This window comes from Muntiacus reevesi, chromosome 2 (genome assembly GCF_963930625.1).
Source record: "Muntiacus reevesi chromosome 2, mMunRee1.1, whole genome shotgun sequence".
In the NCBI taxonomy this organism is placed as follows: Eukaryota; Metazoa; Chordata; class Mammalia; order Artiodactyla; family Cervidae; genus Muntiacus; species Muntiacus reevesi.
The window spans coordinates 20,574,362-20,595,721 of record NC_089250.1 but is presented as its reverse complement, the minus strand read 5'-3'; the positions used below and the strand labels follow the sequence as shown (position 1 = coordinate 20,595,721).

General features: G+C 37.7%; 1 protein-coding gene across 1 annotated transcript in view; it reads right to left on the bottom strand.

Annotated features, from left to right (window-relative positions):
- MALRD1 (MAM and LDL receptor class A domain containing 1) overlaps positions 1-21,360 on the bottom strand; it is a 512,511-nt gene that overhangs the window by 247,428 nt on the left and 243,723 nt on the right. Inside the window, exons 27-28 of the mRNA XM_065919555.1 lie at positions 7,059-7,304; positions 5,099-5,256 (exon numbers count right to left, since the gene is read on the bottom strand). Of these exons, the coding sequence (XP_065775627.1) occupies positions 5,099-5,256; positions 7,059-7,304 (404 nt within the window). The remainder of the gene's footprint in view (positions 1-5,098; positions 5,257-7,058; positions 7,305-21,360) is intronic.

Sequence of the window (21,360 nt, the reverse complement as noted above, 5' to 3'; positions counted from 1 at the left end):
AGACTTATGGATACAGAGATCAAGCTAGTGGCTACCAGTGAGGAGAGGGGTGAGGGGAACGGCAAGATATGAGAAGGGAATTAAGAGGTAAAAAGTACCAGGTGTAAAATAAATGAGATACAAGGATGTAATGTACAGCATAGTGAAAAAAGCCATTATTTTATAAAGATTTAAATGGAGTATGACCTATAAAAATACTGAATCACTCTGTTGTATGCCTGAAACATACAACTTGGCAAATCAACTATACTTTAATTAATAAAAAGAAGAAATCAGTCAATAACTAGTGGGTTGTAGTGGGAATAGAAATGGACGTGAAACAGCAGTATAGTAGTTAAAAGGACAATCTTCAGTGCCGACCAGATGAGTCTCTTGAAAAGTAAAACTCTAGGATCAATTAAACTAATTAACTAAGTTGTTAGTCTCTTAATAGAAATCTTAATGGAAAGGGCTCCACTGGCTGCCTAGTAGGAAGTAGTAGAGGTACCTAAAAGAGACAGAGGACGTGAAACAAGTAGTGAGAAGTTCAGAAAAAAAATCTTAGCCAAAAATATATGGAGGATAAACATTGACCATTGTTGTGCAGCAGAAATCAACACAAAATTTTAAGCAGTTTTCCTCCAAATTAAAAAAAAAAATAACAAATTTAAAAAAATAAAACAAAAAACAAACAAGAAAACACTGCCATGTTCTCTAAGGAACATTTTTTTACATAAACTATGGTGTTGTGATCTTGTGACTACTAATTAATCAAACTCTGGGTGTGTTGCTCTCTTGCAAGTCTATAGTTTGAAATGCAAAGATCAACTTTTCTCTCTTGATTTGGTTAAGATCAATAATGCAGTAGTACCAAAACTACACAGATTGAATTGTTAACACACTGAAACAACTCCAGAAAGGTAAATAAAGTTCTGGTACTAAAGTTTAGTTAAATGAATTTACAGCTCCCAATGCACATGACTGACTTTGAAAAAATCAATTTGCTATATACAACTGCTATGTATCCCTCTCTCCATATTTTCTACATCCTTCTCTCTGAAATAATGAATCAAATCTCAACAATGTGATTAAAATAGCATCAGATATTCAATAGGCAGAAAAGATCAAAAGATGTCTAAGTATGAAAGCCTGTCTGACATTCTCTTAGGCACATTAGTATTAGGAATTAGCTGTAAATCTCACATTAGGACTGTGGGGCTGTGTGTGTGCATGCACCAGGAACGGGGTAGTGGTGGGTGAGAAAGGATGGAGGTGCTCACTTTTGTCAGTGGACCCTTCACCCAACTGAAGCTCCTTGTTTGCTAGGTTGAGGGTAAAACCAGAACCAGAACTGCCAAGTAGTCAGTTCTTCCAAGTAGGCAAAGGAACCTGGCCTTTCCTTTGTCGATTTGACATTTTCCACTGCCTACTGAACAAAATCTGTATTTCCATACTGAATATAATTTTTAGATAGACTTTCCAGGAAGTCAAGCACATATGATCTCTGAATCAGAAGTCAGGAAAATTGGATTTGCATCTTAACTTTTTTCTTAAAATACCATATGAGCTGGGACAAGAAAGACAACCTCATAATCTTAGTTCCTTCATCTGTAAAATGAATAGTTTAAACATACTTCGAAGGACCTTACCAGCCTGAAAATTCTCTGAATCACTAAGCAAGAAAAAGCAATAAGTTAATTTAATTATGATCTTTCAGCATAACTTGGTTGCTATAATCAGGAGGGCTCTCCTGAAATACATTATTTTCCTCCACTTCAGGCTTGAATATATTATGTTTTCTATCACGATGGCATAATGGATAGTCCTGAAGACCTTCAGTCAAATAGATTCAAATTCCCTACAGCATGAAGTCATCTTGATTAAAATATCAACAGTTTATCACAGATGGAGTTGGTCCAAAACACAATAATGCCCTTCAGGTAGCAGGTGTGTCTGCATTTTATTCACAAGACTAGTTGAAAAGATGTAAAGTCCTTTTGTTTCTTGATGAGACTAGAATTTTTATCTATGAAAACAGTTTAGCAAATTCATGTAAACTTTAAAATTCCCTCAATTCTTTTTAACATATTAAAATTGACATATTATTCATCATTAATTAATTCCATCAGAAAAAAGTGACTTGAAAAATGTGTAAAATTAAATATATTTGTAAAAACAAGTTAACTTTCACGCTGTGGAAATCTAACTCTACCCCTGAGCATTTGTTTCATATTTTTAAAATCTTAGATGGTTTCAAAAGCAATACACTAAAACTTAATGAGAAATTTCATACTAAATGTATGAGTTAAAAGGTAGGTAAAAATGATAGATGATATCAAGAGCAAACATACTAGTTTAGAAACAAATCATGGTGTAATATGGCAGAAATCAACACAACATTGTAAAGCAATTATCCTTCAATTAAAAATAAAGTTAAAAATAAAAATAATAAATTTTAAAAAGAAAAATGAATTATTATCATATGCAGAAAAAGACACGACTCAGTATGTGTTACTGTGGTTATGAATTGTAATCAACAACACTACCCTTTAGAACTATATTGTTATTAAATTATTGGTCAGTGGTTGCATACCTTTTGCATCTGGATGCATGTATATATTTCAGACCTAGATTACAGATTCTCCAGGTTAGACTTTAATGTCATGCACGTAATGCATAATGGCCACTCCTTTGCAAGGATTATCCCAAACAATCGTTGTCCTGAGCCCAGTGATGGGCTCCTCTGGGGAAGCACCACTCCTTTCCTCTAATCCCTTCATCCTGCAGTCCCTTCTCTGAAGAGCTAAGACAGACATAAGAACTAAGTCTCAAGGCTTTGCCTTGACTATGTAATGATGTATTCATTGAAATAGTATAAATATAAGTGAACAGTCAGTCATCAGGAAGAATTTCTGGCGCTGTGAGGGACGTGCAAAAGGAATAGTCATGGTTGGCAAAAGTGTCAAGGAAACATTTGTGAAAGGCTGAATCTACCCAACTGTGTTGGACTTGATGTGGAGGGAAAACATGGGAACACAGAAGGAGGTATTCCTGAGAAAAAATAGAGGAGACTGGGCCGGGGCACCATATGCATATATTGGGACCATGTCAAAGGATACGGAGGACAGAAAGAAAGAAAAGGTAGCATTCATACCCCTGTTGTGTTTGCCATCTGGCCAGGACGATTTCCAGCTAATGAGTGAGGTGAAATCCAACATGCTTCCACACAGACAGAAGCCTAAGCAGTACTTTGTAATGATGATAAAAAATATGTATTGTGTTAATTACCAAAATGAAATGATTGCCCTAATTCACGAACATAAAATATATGGTATGAAAGATTTCTCTTTGTAAAAAATATAAGTAAATAATAATAGGCACTTTTTAAATACAATAGGAATATAGGTCTTTAAAGTTGCTATTAAATGTCCAGGGGAATTGGGAGGAATATGGGAGCTCAATGTGACTTGATAGGAAGACATATATGTCAAATCAGTATAATTTTGTAGTAAAGCTTCTTATAGTAATGTAAAGCTTGTTACTATAAGAGAAGAGAAATGTAAATATGAGTGAAGCAAATAATAAAAGCCAAATCCAGTGCATCAAACCCTTCACATGGCACTTTTGACAACTTGCTCAAAATGGAGTCACTTGTACTAAGCACCAAGACAGCAAACTAAGACCATAATATCTAATTTAACTGCAGTTTCAACTTCCCTCAGGAATGTAATCTTAACTAGTCAGCACTAGAGACGTTATCTGTCCAACAGAACCCTACCATCCTCCTTAGGAGAGGACCTTCCCTGAAACAATGCATTTCTTTTTTTTGGCTAATAATTTCCTTTTCCTGCACCCTGTCTGCCTTTGAAAACCTTTTTGTTTCTATAACTTGGCAGAATTCCTTTCTATCTGCCACATGGGATGCTGCCCAATTCATGAATCGTTCAACAAAGCAATTTGATCTTTAAATTTACTCAGTTGAAGTTTTGTTATTTAACAGTACAGACCATATAACCCAGTGTCACATTCAATAGAGTACTGGAAAATATACTTAAGCACTGTATTTCAGTAAGTTTCCATATTTAAATATAAGAATATAAACATAAGAATTAATCATTGTGGTATTTTCTGCATGTATTTTATTAGGCAGGCTTTTCTGCATTATTATAGAAGGTTCCTAAATTATAAAGTTAACTCAGGTTTCAGATAAAACATGAACTATGCCGCCATGAGCTATTCAGACAAATGAGGCCTTTGATATTCTGGTCAGGCATTGTCCATCAGTGTGGGGCACTTCACCAAAGCCCATGTGTGAGAAAACAGCACGGGCCCCAAAAGCATGTTTTCAGAGTAAGCTTTCTTGGAATTCTAAAGAGATTCTTGAAATGAACACACACATGTGTACATGCACACACACACATACACACACACACCCCTCCTTTTTGCTGCTGCTGGAACTTGCCAAAGAGTCAAAGTATAGGAACCAAGTCTCATTAATATTAATATATGCTTCGTTATTTTGCTCCCCAAACACTGTCACTCTGTTAAACTAAATTAAAGCCCTGTCAGAAACATCTAATTAATCCACAGTAAGAAAATGCATTTCTGTGTCATAGTTAATAAGCGGTTCAATGTAATCATACCTTGATCATTCTCCTGAGCATTCCTGTCCTTTGTATGCTGTACGTAGGACCAGAATGTTTCACATTAATTTCTTTAATGATCGTTCATATATTAATTACAATGGATAGCTACTCTCCTTTCAGATGTATAAATCATCTAGATTCTTTCAGTGAGGAGGATGGGCAAGGAAATATCTAAACAGAGAGAAGAAACTTGTGGGTCTTAGACTAACTGTTATCACAAAGAGTTTCAGGGAGTCAGTTACAACCTGTGTTACAACCTGTTGTATGATGGTTGTATGATATTGAGCTCAAAGCTGATTCCAGTGCCCAGTTTACCAAATTCCCCAAAACATCTGAACCATAAGCAGCATCGCCCTCTGATGGGAGGAGGCCTCCCAGGGCCAGGTCAGCAGAGTTGTGATAAACTCCTTTGGCCATGTGCTAACCGTAGGAAACTTCGCGAAGCTCAGAGGCATCACAAAATGAAATCTTACCTTAATGAGGATCTGAATGGACCCTGTGGCTTTTGTGGATATGAAATACCAGAAGCTCATGGTGCAGGCAGTGCTGGATTCTTGCCACAGACCACTCTTGAGGTGTGCCTCTTCGCCCCGCAGGCCCACTGGAGTAGCTTCCAGATACAGGAAGTGACCTGGGAACAAGATGAAATTCAGATCATGCCAAAATAACATGGAGAGGATCATTTTAGTTTTTCTATCGTAGGGTTTTTAATTACATTTCATAGGATCTCAACTGCCAAAGATGTTTCTACTTGAAAGAGAGAGGAAATCTAATAGCCTTGCCTCCAGCTCACTGACAGAACAATTTCCAACTGTCTGTGCTTTTAGCAAAGTACTTCACAGTGTGCAGATGAACTGATCTGACAGAATATTTATGCCAAGGACTCAATGAGACAGTTACAGAAATCATTTCATGGACTTCCCAAACTATCCAGTTACTGTGAAACAATGCGAAGATTGTCTATGAAATGTAAATAGAGAAATATGACATGCTTTCAAAAAGTCACCTTTTGAGTGCACAAATAAAATGCTGAGAATTTTAATATACAACATACAAGGAAAGATACTGAGTTTTTGACTTATTTATCCAAATATCCACAACATTTTACATATGTAGAGCTGAGTGTTAGAATGGGACTCAGACCTTCCTTTCTTTGGCTTGGTTGGTCTGGCTTGGAGAGCTCTGTTTTATCATGTGTTGTGTGCTTAGCCTCTCCATCACGTCTGACTCTTTGCGACCCCATGGACTATAGCCCACCAGTCTCCTCTGTCCATGGGGGTTCTCCTGGAATTCTCCTGGAATACTGGAGTGGGCTGCTATGCCCTCCTCCAGGGGATCTTCCTGACCCAGGGATTGAACCCAGGTCTCCTGCAGTGCAGGCGGGCTCTTTAGGGAAGCCCCTATTTTATCATAGGCCTGTGAAACTTCAATATTTAAACACCTTTATTTTACTCTGTAACAGCCAGGAATTCAAGATCCCTTCTTTATTCTGCTAATGTCTTTTGCTCCTTGACCAAAGAATCTGAGAAATAGGTTCAGCTCACTGTAAAAATGAGCCATTCCAAGCACCCTTCACAGAGATGATCTTACAGCTGCATCTGCATAGCACCTTTAGGGCTTTCTAACTGCCTGTCCTCAAATACAGACCATCTCCCTTGATCTTGACAACTCCAGGGCAAATTTTATTATCTCCGCTGCACAGAGGAGAGATTTGAGAATCTGAAAAGTTACATGACTTGCCACTGATCACATGAATAGTAGAATTCAAGGTTATTGATTACAAATGCATCATTTCGAAAAGGTACCTGAGGACAGCCTATGTTATTATCTATCTACAATTATCAAAGCAATATTCAAGTTTAATTACTCACTGTTATATATTACATAGTGTCTCCCCCCCCCAAAAAAAATGTGAAAGTCCTAACTTCTATCCCAGTTACTGTGGGCTTCTTTGGAAATAGGGTTTTTGCTGATGATCAAGTTAAAATAAAATCATGAGGGTAGCCTCTAGTCCAATAAGATTATTGGAATGAAAAGGAAAAATTTAGACATCGAGACATACACAGAGGGAAAACAACGCAAAGACAGGAAGAGAGTCCCAACTACAAGCTGAGTAGCGTCCATAGTTACCAGAAGCTAGTGAGAGGCAAGGAATAGATTATCCTCCTTCAAAGTCCTCAACAGGAACCACCAGCCCTACTGACACCGTGATTTCAAATTTCTAGCCCCCAAGCTGTAAGACAATAAATGTCTGCTTTTAACACCACCCCGTCTGAGGCTGTCTGCTATGCAGTCCTGGGAGACAAAGGTACTCATTAAATGTTTGACTTAGTTGCCTTGGCACCACGGTGGTCTCTCTGATGCTCTCAGGAAAGACAATGTGATGCTCACTGTGAATCAGATTAGAGTAACTGGGACAACCTGATAACCTACCATCTTCATTTCCAAGTGTGTGGTCTCTGGGGGGTCTTAGGCTTTGTGGAGAGCCAACCCCCAAAACCCAATCGAAGTTTTCAGCCAAGGAGTTTTGCCAACCACACCAGCCTTTTTCAAAAGTACAGGAGCCACCGCATTCATTTTCATCAGTATAATCTCCACAGTCATCTACAAAATTACAGCTCTGCTCCGGTTTAAAACATTTGCCATTCTGACATTCCCGATAGCCAAGTGGACAGTAACCTAAAAGAAAAACAAACAAAAAGGATGAGGAAACACTCCTACCACATTCATGAGGTTAAAAAGTAGGAAGAGTAGATCCCTTTAATACGTGAAAAAACATGGTGTTCTTAGGAGTTTGGAGTGTCTGACCTCTGCGTCTCTCTCCCCTAATCTCCTCTAGGGTTCTGGTCTATAGCTCATTCACAAGCATCATGCAAAATGAAATCAATCATTTTATTGATCTAGGAATGTACTCCAATCGTCCTCAAATGCAGCATGTCCTGTGAGCTATCCTCAAAGAGATAAATCAGATCTGAAAACCAAAGAGAGGCTTTCTATTTTTAATCCTGAAACAAGATCTTCAGGGTAGTAAGGACTTATGTAACATGGGGTATTTGAAGGTACATTCCATCAGTATCCATGCACTCCACTATTTATCAGAAGCCAAACATATATCACACTTCCTCAGAAGCAGGGGCATGAATATACAACTAATATATAACCTTCCAACAGATTTTTTTCCTCCAAAATGCTTATTTATTTCATAGTTATATGGAACTTAATGAGCAATTTTCCTACAAAGCAATGTTATCCATAAAGACTTTTCTACAAACTTTAAGATAAAGCACGATGCTTTTGAATGCCTGAGTTTGAACTGATACTGATAAGTCATCAGTTATGTGACTGGATCATTCCTATATTTGATGAGTTTTAGTCTACTGATCAAAAAAAAAAAAGAAAAAAATAATAGTAAAAAGTTAAACTAATTAGAGAGACTTGTTTATATTGGGGATCCTCAATCTCTGGGATTTAATGCCTGATGATCTGAGGTGGAGCTGATGTAATAATAATAGAAATAATGTGTACAATAAATGCAACGGGTTTGAATTATCTAGAAACTATACCCCCATCCTTACTCCACAGAAAAATTATCTTTCACAAAATCGTTCCCTTGTGCCAAACAGGTTGGGGACCTCTGGTTTCTATCACTAGAAGAGTGTTTGAACGTTCACAGGCAATCAGTAAATATAAGTCAAATGAATTAGTTAAACTGTTTTGGAAATAATAAACTAGTTCAATAGGCACAGTCAAGTGATAAATATCCTGCTCTAATATTTCAATAGAACATAACCACCGTGGTTGACAATATTTCAGTAGGAAAAGTTTTGATGTGGTGACGTCAGCTTCCCATTTGCTTTGTGACTCTATAGTACTTGAATTTTTGTCTTCCTTCCTCCTTAGTTGGCCAGTTAGGGGACCTGGTAATACCACTTCCTACTTCATTTTTAGATGGGAGTTTCCATGGCCTGAGAGAGTGTCTGGAGGTTGAGGACTAATGTGGACTAGAGGAAGGAGGTGATTCAGACATTTAATGGAAGGTGTTCTGAGAACTGGAAACTGCTGCTGATAGAATCTCATAGAAAAGCTTTTATGTTCTCGATCAGTCTCACATTTTAGAAAACAGATGGCTAAGAGGGAAGAAGTGGCAGGAAAGGAATGGAAGGCTGGGTAGAGATTAGCAGGGAAGAACTGGTGCTGAGAATTCCCAGCCATGTTGTGTGCTAAGCTCTTCTTGGACTGCACGTTCAAGATTGCCTAATTAAATGGCCTTTATACGTGTAATGCCTTTGAAAACAAATTTCAACTATGCATTCTATCTCTAACAAAACTTTCTTGTCTTCTAGGTTAATTGCTAACATTTTCCTTTCTTGCAGTGTAAGATTAAACTATTTTTATTTAGGTGCCCAGTTCAGCCGGCAGATTGGAGGGTAAGACAAAAGACCTTTGCTGTTTCAATTACAGAGCTTGACTGAGAATTGTAACATTAAAGCATTTTTGAACTACACAGAAATGGAGATCACTTACATTAACCCTCTCATTTATAGATGAGAAAACTGAGGATTATAGATATTTAGTGACTTGCTGAATTTTCAAGAGGAATAGTGCAATTTGGATCCAGGTCTGTTGTCTTCAGAATTATTTTTTAAATCCATTGACTTGAAGAACAGTGGTAGGTCTACTACCATAAGACACAAGATCAACGAGGGATGAAACACTGGTGTTGACTACCAGATGCATTATTTCTCATGGATCTGTTGAGAACCTGAGAAATTACTAGATCATTTGATTTTATATTATTGACATTTGTATTGATTCTGTCAATTTCAATTTGTCTGGGGAATAAAAGCAAATTTACTGGTTTTGAAGATGTTTTTCTCCAAAGCAACTTGGTCAAGCTAAAATCTAATTATTTTAAAACACACAAGAAAATAATTTGGACATGCCTCTAAGTGGAAACATGAGGCAAAATATTACACAATCAATACAGCTAATATTTTAAGGTAGTCACAATGTGAATCACTGTTTTATATTTATAAAACATAAATATCTGCATAATTTAAAATACAATAATTCAAATATTACACAAGATTAATTTGAACAGACAGCCCTCTAGGTTAATAAAGAAAATTTCACTGTGATAATGTGCTCTTATCCATAAAACAATAAGCAGCATTTTTTGATAAATTCAAGGGAAGCTATCAACTAATATTATTTAACTATTTCTAAATTATTTTCCATGCCTATTGTTTTGTCCAAAGAAATCAGCTACCTAAAAGTAGGGTGTATATCTTTAAATGATTTACATTAAGGATCTGATGAAACTGTGTTCATTTTTACAGAAAAAAATACTGTTTAGATTAGGCAGTGACCCTCCTGATGGCAGTTTAATTTTGTGTGCTGTGCTTAGCCGCTCAGTCGTGTCTGACTCCTTGTGACCCAGTGGACTGTAGTCTGCCAGGATCCTTCGTCCATGGGGATTTTACAGGCAAGAACACGGGAGTGGGTTGCCATGCCCTCCTCCAAGGAACTTCCCAACCCAGGGATCGAACCCAGGTCTTCCGCACTGTAGGCAGATTCTTTACCATCTGAGCAGAAGGGAAGCCCTTGATTTTGTAAGGAAGAACATATTATGAAATTTAAAAAACTCCCATGTAAACTTCAGAGACTCTGAAACTTAGTATGCTTAAATTCAAAATCTGATTCTTCCCCTTCAAACTTCCTTACTGAACAGTTTTCTCCATCTGTGTTAATGGCAGCTCTATAATTCCAGTTGCTTGGAGAGAAAAGCGTCTTGTAAGGAGCTCTGTATTGGAAGTCTGACTCCACTTTTTAACGTATGACTTAATGACTGACAGCCTTTCCCCATATGTTTTACATCTAGGATGTAAATTTTCAAAGCATCTTGGTATGTATATGGTGTCATCAGTCTTAGAGGTGATAAGATATATTCTAATTATAAGACTGACAATTGACAGAATTCACTGAACGATTACATAAGATTTATGAGATAAAATATTACATATATTATTACTACAACTCCTAGAGCTTAGGACTAACCTCAGTTTCAAAGTAGACCGCTGTCCAAAATTTGGTTCAGGTATTAAGACTGATAACACCAGACTACACACCAGGATGGCATTACTCACAAAATGAGGTTTTCTAAGAAAGCCCAGGTGCTCCCCCTCTTGGTAAATAAAGAAAAGTAAAGTTGCTCAGTCGTGTCTGACTCTTTGCGACCCCATGGACTGTAGCCTACCAGGCTTCTCCCATGAGATTTTCCAGGCAAGAGTACTGGAGTGGGTTACCATTTTCTTCTCCAGAGGATCTTCCCCACCCAGGGATCAAACCTGGGTCTCCCGCATTGTAGGCAGATGCATCACCATCTGATCCACCAGGGAAGTCCTAATGGTAGAAGATCCCAAATATATCAGCCCCTACCTGTGCACAGAAATCTTCATCCAGGTCCTATCCCCTAACCAGCATAACTCTCTCCCCAGTTTCCCCTCCTCATTCTCTAAATAATAATATATATCTATATATAATACTGTACTCATATATAATATTTTATCTCAAAACTCATATATAATCTTTCAGTGAATTGTGTCAATTTTCAATCCTACTCTGTAACGAGAGGTGATGTTACTACTACTTTTGGTTCAAGCCACTATCATTTTCTGTGTGTGATTTTATTACAACACTTTCCTTCCTGATCTCTGTACCCAACCACTTCCCTGTATGGTACATTAAGCAATAAAGAATGATGGTGATGAAAGCTGTTATATATAGAATGGATAAACAACAAAGTCCTACTGTATAACACAGGGAACTGTATTCAATATCCTATGATGAGCCATAATGGAAAAGAATATTAAAAAGAATGCAATGTATACATACACACACAGCTATATAAATCACTTTTCTCTACAGCAGAAAATTAATACATTATAAATCAACTATACTTCAATAAAAATATTTACCAAGAAAAACCATGGAGATATTTTATATAAATTGAATGTCACTTCTCTGTCCCAAACTCTACAATATTTAAATACTATTCCCCATTACAAGGAACTAGGTCTTCTTGGAAAAATGGTCTATTTCGGCCTAAGGAAAAGAAGGTCCAAGATGAGCCTGGGAATTTTGTGTGTGTGCCGAAAATTAGAAAAGTGCTCAAAACAATTACATCATTATGATGAAAGGCTGAATTACTGGTCAAATCAGAAATAATTTCAACATCAAAATAAGTAATGAGAGGACTTTGACTCTAACCACATATATAAGAAAGAGTAAGAAGGTACAGAATTATTCTCCAGCCATAAGCAACTAGAAACTTGGGGAAAATCTATGTCTGATGCTTATGCTCTGTGAAACTGTTTATACTAAAAGAGGAGAAGCACCGGCTCATAACAACCTCAAGGCCTAGCTGACAGTTCCAGACCAGGTCCTGAATGTCAGGAGATGCATTTCTTTATCTCACTTTGCAATTCTATTTATATGGCAAGAGAGTTCAGTGGAGCAACCAAACCTTCTGGGTGATATGAGGCTAGAAAATAAAACCTTTCTGGTTATTGTCTTTGCAGTAGGTAAACCATGGCAGACCAATTGCTTTGGGAGATGCTAAAAGACTTCAAAGGCCTTCCTATTTGTTATTTTTAAGCCTCTTGATACTTCCCTTTAGTAATTTTCAGCAAAAACTTGAAAATATCAAGGTTTGTGGGACCTACTTTAATGTTATTAGCATGGAGATAACATGTGGGGAAAAAATTCCATAAAATAGATAGTGGTGGCCTTAAAGAATCGACAAACGAAAGACAACAACAACAAAAAAAGTAGAGGAACTGTGATTTGGAATAAGAAATGAAGGAGAAACATGGAGGGAAGTCTAGGCAGAGAAAAGGCCTGTAGGTTTTAAGGATTCCAGCTTAACGTGGAATTCTAACATGATTCCAACTGGCTGTGACTGCAGTGCTGCAGAGGCCCTAGCTGAGAAGAGCAGCATTCTGTACTTCTGTGCTTCCTGGGCAAGGCTTACTAGCCAAAGGCTCACCCAGCCCTCAGCTGGGAACAACTTGCCAGCTGGAGAAAATATAAAAATATTGTGCCTGCAGGCTCCCACTTCTTCATTCCAAATAGCAGCAATCCAAATATTCAAAGAGTACTTTTCAAACAGTCTTGACCAGAACGACGAAATTTACACTAACACAGTTACCACTCATGTTCATTCAAAATACACTGTCAGAACAGTTCATTCCTCAACTTTTACTCAGTTTTAATACTTAACATTTGAGAAATATTACATTAACATTGCATGCTCACCTTCAATTAACTCTAACTCTCTTAGAAGAACACTTAAATAATTACAAAGGAACCTATAAAAATACATGTTTCTTAATAATTCTGACTTGGAGAACATTTCTAATGTCTTGGTCGTGAATGATTTATATACCTTGATTTTGAGGGTATCATACTTAGTAACATAAAGGAATGAGCTAGATCACTAAGCATCTCTGTTTTCTGAAGTCCTATTTTTGCTTTCAAGAAATGTAAAACAATTCTTTACTGTCTTTCAGGGTACCGAGTAGAGGCTTTGAGAATTTAAGGATAATTACTTTTATCTAAGACACTGCAAATGGAGCTGTTGCCATAAGACGAAGCTAGAGATACAAGTCTGACCTATGGTTAAATCTCAAGATCGAAATCACTTTAGGAAAATTGTATTTTGTACTTCTACGCAGTCAAATTTTTCCATCCTTCCTTTTATGACTTTTGACAATCCCATACTAAATAAAAACCTTCCATATGTTTTCCAGGACTGTATGATGAGTATAAGATTTCATTTTCAAAAGATTTCAAACCTTTGATGCACCTGAAATTTACTTTGGCTGCAAATGAACAATAAGATTTTTAAAGTGAAAAAGAGGAATATATACACAACCTCAACATACATGTGTGCTGGTGTATTTATTGATTGTCTCTGGAAAGATACATAAGCAGTGAACAATTCCTCTGGAAATAGGAACAAAGACTAAAGTCAAAAGAAAAATTTTAATTTCTGTTCCTTTTTGGTAATACTGTGTGTGTGTAATGAAACAGAAGTTTGCTTTATTTTAAAAAGAAATTGATGAGAACAAAGGCCTGAACACACCAGGGCCTCATTCCAGGTTAAAGAAAGGGCTATAGTTGTAAAGTTATATTATAATTGGGAAATCCCAAACAGACTGAAGTTCCTTTGAGGAGTATTAGCCTGGAGTTAGTGGCAAGAATGTTGACAATTTTCTGGACACCATGGTTAATGGGAAGTGGGAGACTAAATACACTCTACTCCATATGGCTATGGAAGAAATGTTGAAATTAAGGGAGAATTGAATCCAATTTCAGTTTTAAAAAAGGAGTTATAAGGAATGAAGTGCTCTATCACAGTAAGGGGAAAGGCCAAGTTTGCTAAGGTGACAGAGAATCAACTCAAGGTCTGTTTGCCGCTCACCTTTCCAGCCTCCTCTCTGACATGCTCTTCCCCTCAACTTCCCACCATGAACCTACTGGCCTTCATCCAGCCCCTCCAACCACAGACACTTTACGCAAGCTGGACCACCTATCTGCCTCAACAACTCGCCCTTTGAAAATCATCAATCTCTACTTCCTGCAAGAAGCCTTGATTGATCAAATCCTTCTATTATAACCTTCTTCAAAGGTTATAACCTGCCTTCAAAGAAGGCAGCTCTTCTTCAAAGGACTTTTCATAACTCTGTGTTATATGTGTCTGCGTGGTTATTGGCATTTGACTCTTTCCACCGCCAGTCAGTAGGGTCCACGGGGGACTGAAATAGACACACACTTCAAAGTGCTCACTATACATTTGCTGGCTGAACAAAATAATGAATGAGTGAATGAATGAATGGGCTGAGTAAAACAAAGAGAAGAGCATAGTGATGACTGAGAGCTTCCTAGAAGATAGTGCATGCTCAGTTGCTAAGTTGTGTCCGACTCCTTGCAACCCCATGAACTGTAGCCCAGCAGGCTCCTCTGTCCATGGGATTTCCCAGGCAAGAATATTGCAGTGGATTCCCATTTTCTCCAGGGGATCTTCCTGACCCAGGGAGCAAACCCACATCTCCTACTTGGCAGGTGGATTCTTTACCACTGAGCCACCAGGGAAGCCCTCCTAGAAGATGGCTGAGTGGAAAATGACTTGCTATTCTGGTTGCTGCACAAGGATAACAGGCACGGGACTGTGTTTGAACTGATGAACTCTGAGATACAAGACTGAGAAAATTATACAGAGTCAGTCACCTCGGACCTGTTTTGCTGTGATGAAAATGTCAAATACTTCTGGGTTTTTCTCCTTTTGTTTTGGATAGTGACAGTAGCTATTCAGTTTGTTCAAAACACACATTTTCAATACTTTAAGCAAAGATTTACCTATTACTTCTATAGGCAGAATTCATTATAGTCACAATCCCAAATTAATACTACCTTTATATAATTTGATCCTATAACAAAGCAGTTTCCATTTGTAAACCCTATTGTCCTGGTTAACAAAAATTCTATGTAATGAAACTGAGGCAATTATCTAATTCAAAGGGAAATATACAACAGACCATTTAAGCTAAATTCTATTAATAGGAAGCAAAGCAGATCCACAGGGTTTGTGTGCCTAAATGCTACTCCCATTTGTTCAGTGTATTATGTCTAAAATTAACTGGGATAAACCAAACCATGTTTGAATTTGCTTTAGTTTATGTATTTTTTACTTAGTATATATCATTCATAGTGAGTTGAGTGCAAAATCCTTTTAAAACAAGATTAAAATATAGGCTCCCTTTCCTTCAGATATGTATTGTCCACCTAGGGTGGAACTAGTTTTCAGTACTTTTGTGTGTATGTCTGTGTGTATGCCTGTGTGTATGTATGTTACATATTTGTTCCATAAGTCACAGATTATATATATGTGTGTATAATTTTGTATATATACATATGACAGTATTAAATATATGAGCATGCATATATACTAAAATATGGTTAAAATGAGTGAAGAGCAATTTTAAAGTAAATGGTAAAATTAGTTGCTTATCAATCACCTCCTATATGCTTTGCTTTGTGCTAGACATTTTATGAATATCATCCCTAATCCTCATAATAACATTATAAGAAACATTACCTCCATTTTCAAATGTGGTAACTAAGGATAAGAAGGCTAAAGTACAAATTTACACACGATGGGTGCTACTTTCTCAATTCGTCCCAGCCTCTCCTTCTGCTGTGTCCACAAGTCTGTTCTCTACATCTGTGTCCCCATTCCTCCCTTGCAATAGGTTCATCAGTACCATTTTTCTAGAGTCCACATATATGCATTAATATACAATATTTGCTTTTCTCTTTCTTACTTCACTCTGTATAACAGGCTCTAGGCTCATCCACTTCACTAACACTGATTCAAATTCATTTCTTTTTATGACTAATATTTCATTGTATGTAAGGTACATGTTAATGGCATTTTAATACTTTCTCTTCAGTAAGAACTGAAGTGATCAAATGGGTAACCAGATAGAATCAAAGGATAAAGAGAGCCTAATACAATGAATTTAGTTACAAACTTAGAAGCACAAACTAGAATCAAGATTGCCAGGAGAACTATCAATAACCTCAGATATGCAGATGACACCACCCTTATGGCAGAAAGTGAAGAAGAACTAAAGAGCCTCTTGATGAAAGTGAAAGAGGAGAGTGAAAAAGTTGACTTAAAGCTCAACATTCAGAAAACCAAGATCATGGCATCCAGTCCCATCACTTCATGGAAAATAGATGGGGAAACAGTGTCAGACTTTATTTTGGGGGGCTCCAAAATCACTGCAGATGGTGACTGCAGCCATGAAATTAAAAGACACTTACTCCTTGGAAGAAGAGTTATGACCAATCTGAGACAGCATATTAAAAAGCAGAGACTTTTTTTTTTGCCAACAAAGGTCCATCTAGTCAAGCCTATGGCTTTTCCAGTAGTCATGTATGGATATGAGAGTTGGACTATTAAGAAAGCTGAGCACTGAAGAATTGATGCTTTTGAACTGTGGTGTTGGAGAAGACTCTTGAGAGTCCTTTGGACTGCAAGGAGATCCAACCAGTCCATCCTAAAGGAGATCAGTCCCGGATGTTCATTGGAAGAACTGATGTTGAAGCTGAAACTCCAGTACTTTGGCCACCTGATGTGAAGAGCTGACTCATTGGAAAAGACCCTGATGCTGGGAAAGATTGGGGGCAGGAGGAGAAGGGGACGACCGAGGATGAGATGGTTGGATGGTATCGCTGACTCAATGGACATGAATTTGGGTAAACTCTGGGAGTTCATGATGAATAGGGAGGCCTGGTGTGCTGCAGTCCATGGGGTCGCAGAGAGTTGGACACGACTAAGCGACTGAACTGAAATGAGCTGAATACCACCCAGAAACAAATTTTAAAAAATTTCTTGATTGGTACATGGAAAGAATAGCATGAATACATAAAAGGAGACCCACTAGGAGGCTCTTATGGTTAGGGATGAAGTAGGTTCAGACACACAGGAATGAGTATTAAGTAAGCAATGCCTGGAACATAGTGAATACTCAACCCCTATGAGCTGTCAAGATTGTCTCTAGAAGCATAGCTGAGTTGATGGTGAAAAGTGGCTGAAATTGGGAAATATGTTAAAGAAAACAGGCCCACAGAAACTTCTGGTAGATTCAAAGGTAAATAATCAGTATGGGAAAAGTCAAGAACACTTTTAGGTTTTTGGTATGAAAAATTGGCTGAATGAGTTAACCATTTATTCAAGTCAGGAGAGGAGGAAAATTTGAGACAGAATACACTTCTATTATTATTTACAAGAAAAAGATTAGTATCATAATAGATAATAATAGAAATACCTTATTTTTATATGTATTATACTGTCCTCATCTCAATTCCCAGGGGGATTAGAGACCACGATTCCTTTGTTTAGATGAGAAAATTGAGCTGGAGGAGGTATAAGTGGCTTCGACATCTATACATTCACCAAGACATCATCACAGCAAAGCACACATTGGCAAATATTAACTATCTGCCGTATTTAAGTGCTCTCTCTGGAGAAGGATAATGCTGAATTTTCCTTGAAGTTTACTGACACATAGAACCACACACATGATGTGTTTAAAAAGAGAAGGGGGAAGAGTCATACACTGAGGGAGACGAGATGAGAAGTGGAATGAAAGCTGAAAGAATTTAAGTAATGAAGGTAATCAAAGGTAAACAAATCATTTCCTCCCAAAGTATTTGAAAAATACAAGGGAAAATAACATACACACAAAGAAATTGGCAGGAGACAGTCTAGTTTTCTTTTTTCAGATTGTCTGCTACAAAATCAAGGCACCGAAAATTTTTGATGAAAATATGCAAATGTCCGATAGTTTTAGGAATATGAATTCCAGTTTTGGTGACAGAAGGCTAACTGCTAATAGTTAACTAAGCATAGCAGGCAAATTCACCACGTGAAGATCCACTCATAGAATTCAAAGTCTGGTCTTAATCACTTCTTTTAACCTTTCTGTACAAAAATTTTCCATTACTAAAACTGTTGTTAAAACTGACTTCACTTTCACGGTTGTTCTGAAATATAAATAAATGATCGCAAGATGCTTTGGAAAACATGGATCACTGTGTAAATAAATATATAAAACCAAATTTAGGTGAACACATGCTTGGTTAAAAAGAAAAACACTGTTTAATAGTCATCACTTTCATTATTGTAGTTTCCCTGATAGCTCAGATGGTAAAGAATCTGCCTCTGAGGCAGGAGACCTGGGTTTGATCCCTGGGTTGGGAAGATCCCTGGAGAATGAAATGGTAACCCACTCAAGTATTCTTGCCTGGGAAATCCCATGGACAGAGGATCCTGGTGGGCTACAGTCCATGGGGTTACCAAGGGTCATACACAGCTGAATGACTCTCATTTTCACGTCATTACCATAGCTAAAATTAATTGAATGTCAACCAATGCTGGGCATTTTATACATATTATCTCTAATTCTCACTACATTGAAAAATAAATATTACCTTGATTTTACACCAATATTAATTAACAAGTGCAAATTCCCATTATTGGTATATGGCAGAGCTGGGATTTAGACACAAATGGATCTAACACTGAGGTTTGTGTTATTTTTCATTATAACTCATTACATAAAATCCTAGGCCAAATGTAAAAACTAAGAAATAAGAAGAAGCCAAGACTACATCTTTGTCCTAACAGAATTTATAAAGAGCAATGCATACTAGAGGTTAGCTGAGAATATAATTCAGTATATGATGGGAGAACTGAATGGCATAAGTGAATTCTAAGAAAGATGAGTGATAACAGCAGATGTAACACTGGGGTCACCAGTGATGACTCCAGAGAGGAGTTGAGTACTTAACTACCATAAAAAGAAGAGTAGAATTCATGGAAGAATCACAGAGAATGGAAAACGTCTTTCCAGCAATCAACAAGTGGTATGATAATAAGTACAATTCACAGCATGCTTGTGGATAAGAAATAAGTCAACTTTGAGATCCAAACTAATATAACATTGATAATTTACAAAGCACTTTCATATGTGTGTGTACCTATAGAAATATATATACATGTACATAGCAGTTCAGTTCAGTTAAGCTCAGTCGCTCAGCCGTGTCCGACTTTTTGCAACCCCATGGACTGTAGCACGCCAGGCCACCCTGTCCATCACCAACTCCCCCAGTTTACTCAAACTCATGTCCATTGAGTCGGTGATGCCATCCAACCATTTCATCCTCGGCCGTCCCCTTCTCCCACCTTCAATCTTGCCCAGCATCAGGGTCTTTTCCAACGAGTCAGCTCTTTGCATCAGGGGGCCAAAGTATTGGAGTTTCAGTTTTAACATCAGTCTTTCCAATGAACAGTCAGAACTGATTTTTAGGATGGACTGGTTGGATCTCCTTGCAGTCCAAAGGACTCTCCAGAGGTTTCTCCAACACCACAGTTCAAAAGCATCAATTCTCTGGTGCTCAGCTTTCTTAATAATTCAACTCTCACATCTATACATGACTCCTGGAAAAGCCATAGGCTTAACTAGATGGACCTTTGTTGGCAAAGTAATGTCTCTGCCTTTTAATATGCAGTCTAGGTTGGTCATAACTCTTCTTCCAAGGAGTAAGTGTCTTTTAATTTCATGGCTGCAATCACCATCTGCAGTGACTTTGGAGCTCCCCAAAATAAAGTCTGCCACTGTTTCCACTGTTTTCCCATCTATTTTCCATGAAGTGATGGGACCAGATGCCATGATCTTAGTTTTCTGAATGTTGAGCTTTAAGCCAACTTTTTCACTCTCCTGTTTCACTTTCATCAAGAGGTTCTTTAGTTCTATACACACATGTATATATGATTATACCTGTTTTGCATCAAACCTTAAGAACAATCATGTAGAGAGTAAATTGGTCAAAATTGGGTCAGAACTCAAAATGTATGTCCTCCTACTCTGAAATTCATATGTGGACTTTAGTACAGATATGATCATACAGGATTCTCAGCTGTCTTCGTCATGATCAGAACACTTCCTCTGAATTTAATGGAATTTAGTCTAAGCTCCTGAGCACATCATTCAAAGACATTCACATGCCACTCCCATCCCAACTTCTAAATCATTATCTCAAATCTTCATTACTACATCATCTCTCTTTCATTCAAAACAGGTATCTGTCCATCCTTCTAAACACACATGTACCGAGACTTTCCTGGCAGTTCAGCAAGTAAGACTCTGCTACCACAGCAGGGGTGCAGGTTCGATCCCTGGTCTGGGAACTAAGATCCGGCATGCTGCAAGGTGTGGTCAGTAAATAAATAACAAACACACATGGACCTTTATGTCCCTGAGTCCTTAATCATGCTCTTCCTAGTTTTAAGTATATCTCTATCCAAAGAAAATCTACAATTCCATTAGATCAAGCATCTCACTTTACTAGATCCCTCATTCTCTAGGAAAAATGATAAAGATGGGTGTGGTAGTATGAACAATGACTCATTACAATGTCCCTGCCCAAATCTCTGGGGGGAACCTGTGAAATGGTAATTTGTGTGTGACATTGCAGGGGGAGGTGTATGATTTTGGTGAATGTGATTAAAGGTAGCCATCTTGGGATGGGACTATTACCCTGGGATATCCAGGTAGTCCTGATCTAATCACATAAGCCTTTAAAAGCAAAAGAGGGAGGCAGAAGAGTGAAGCACAAAAACTGAAAAAGAGGCAGAAGAGAGTCAAATTATGAAAGGGACTTGCTCCACTATTATCAGCTCTGAAGATGGAGCAAGAGGGTCATTAGCCAAGGAACATGGATGGCCTGTAAACACTGGGTATGATCTGAAGCTGACAGCCAGCTAGGGAATGGAGACCTTAGCCCTACACCCACAAGGAACTGAATTCTGCCAAAGACCTGAATGTGCAAAGAAACAGATTCTCTTCTAGAGCCTGTTGCAAGGAATGCATTCCTAAGGACACTCAGTGTCCTGATTTTTACTCAGTGGGATTCATGTCAGACTTCTGACCTAAAGAGCTATGAGATACATTTGTTTTCTTTTAAAGTCACTGAGTTTGTGGTATGTTGTTATGATAACAATATAAAATGAATACAGTGGGCATGGGTGTTATAATTGAGCAAATATGAGTCTGAATCTCATTTGTATCCATAGAATTTTTGCTAAGTCATGTTTTCATTGAGT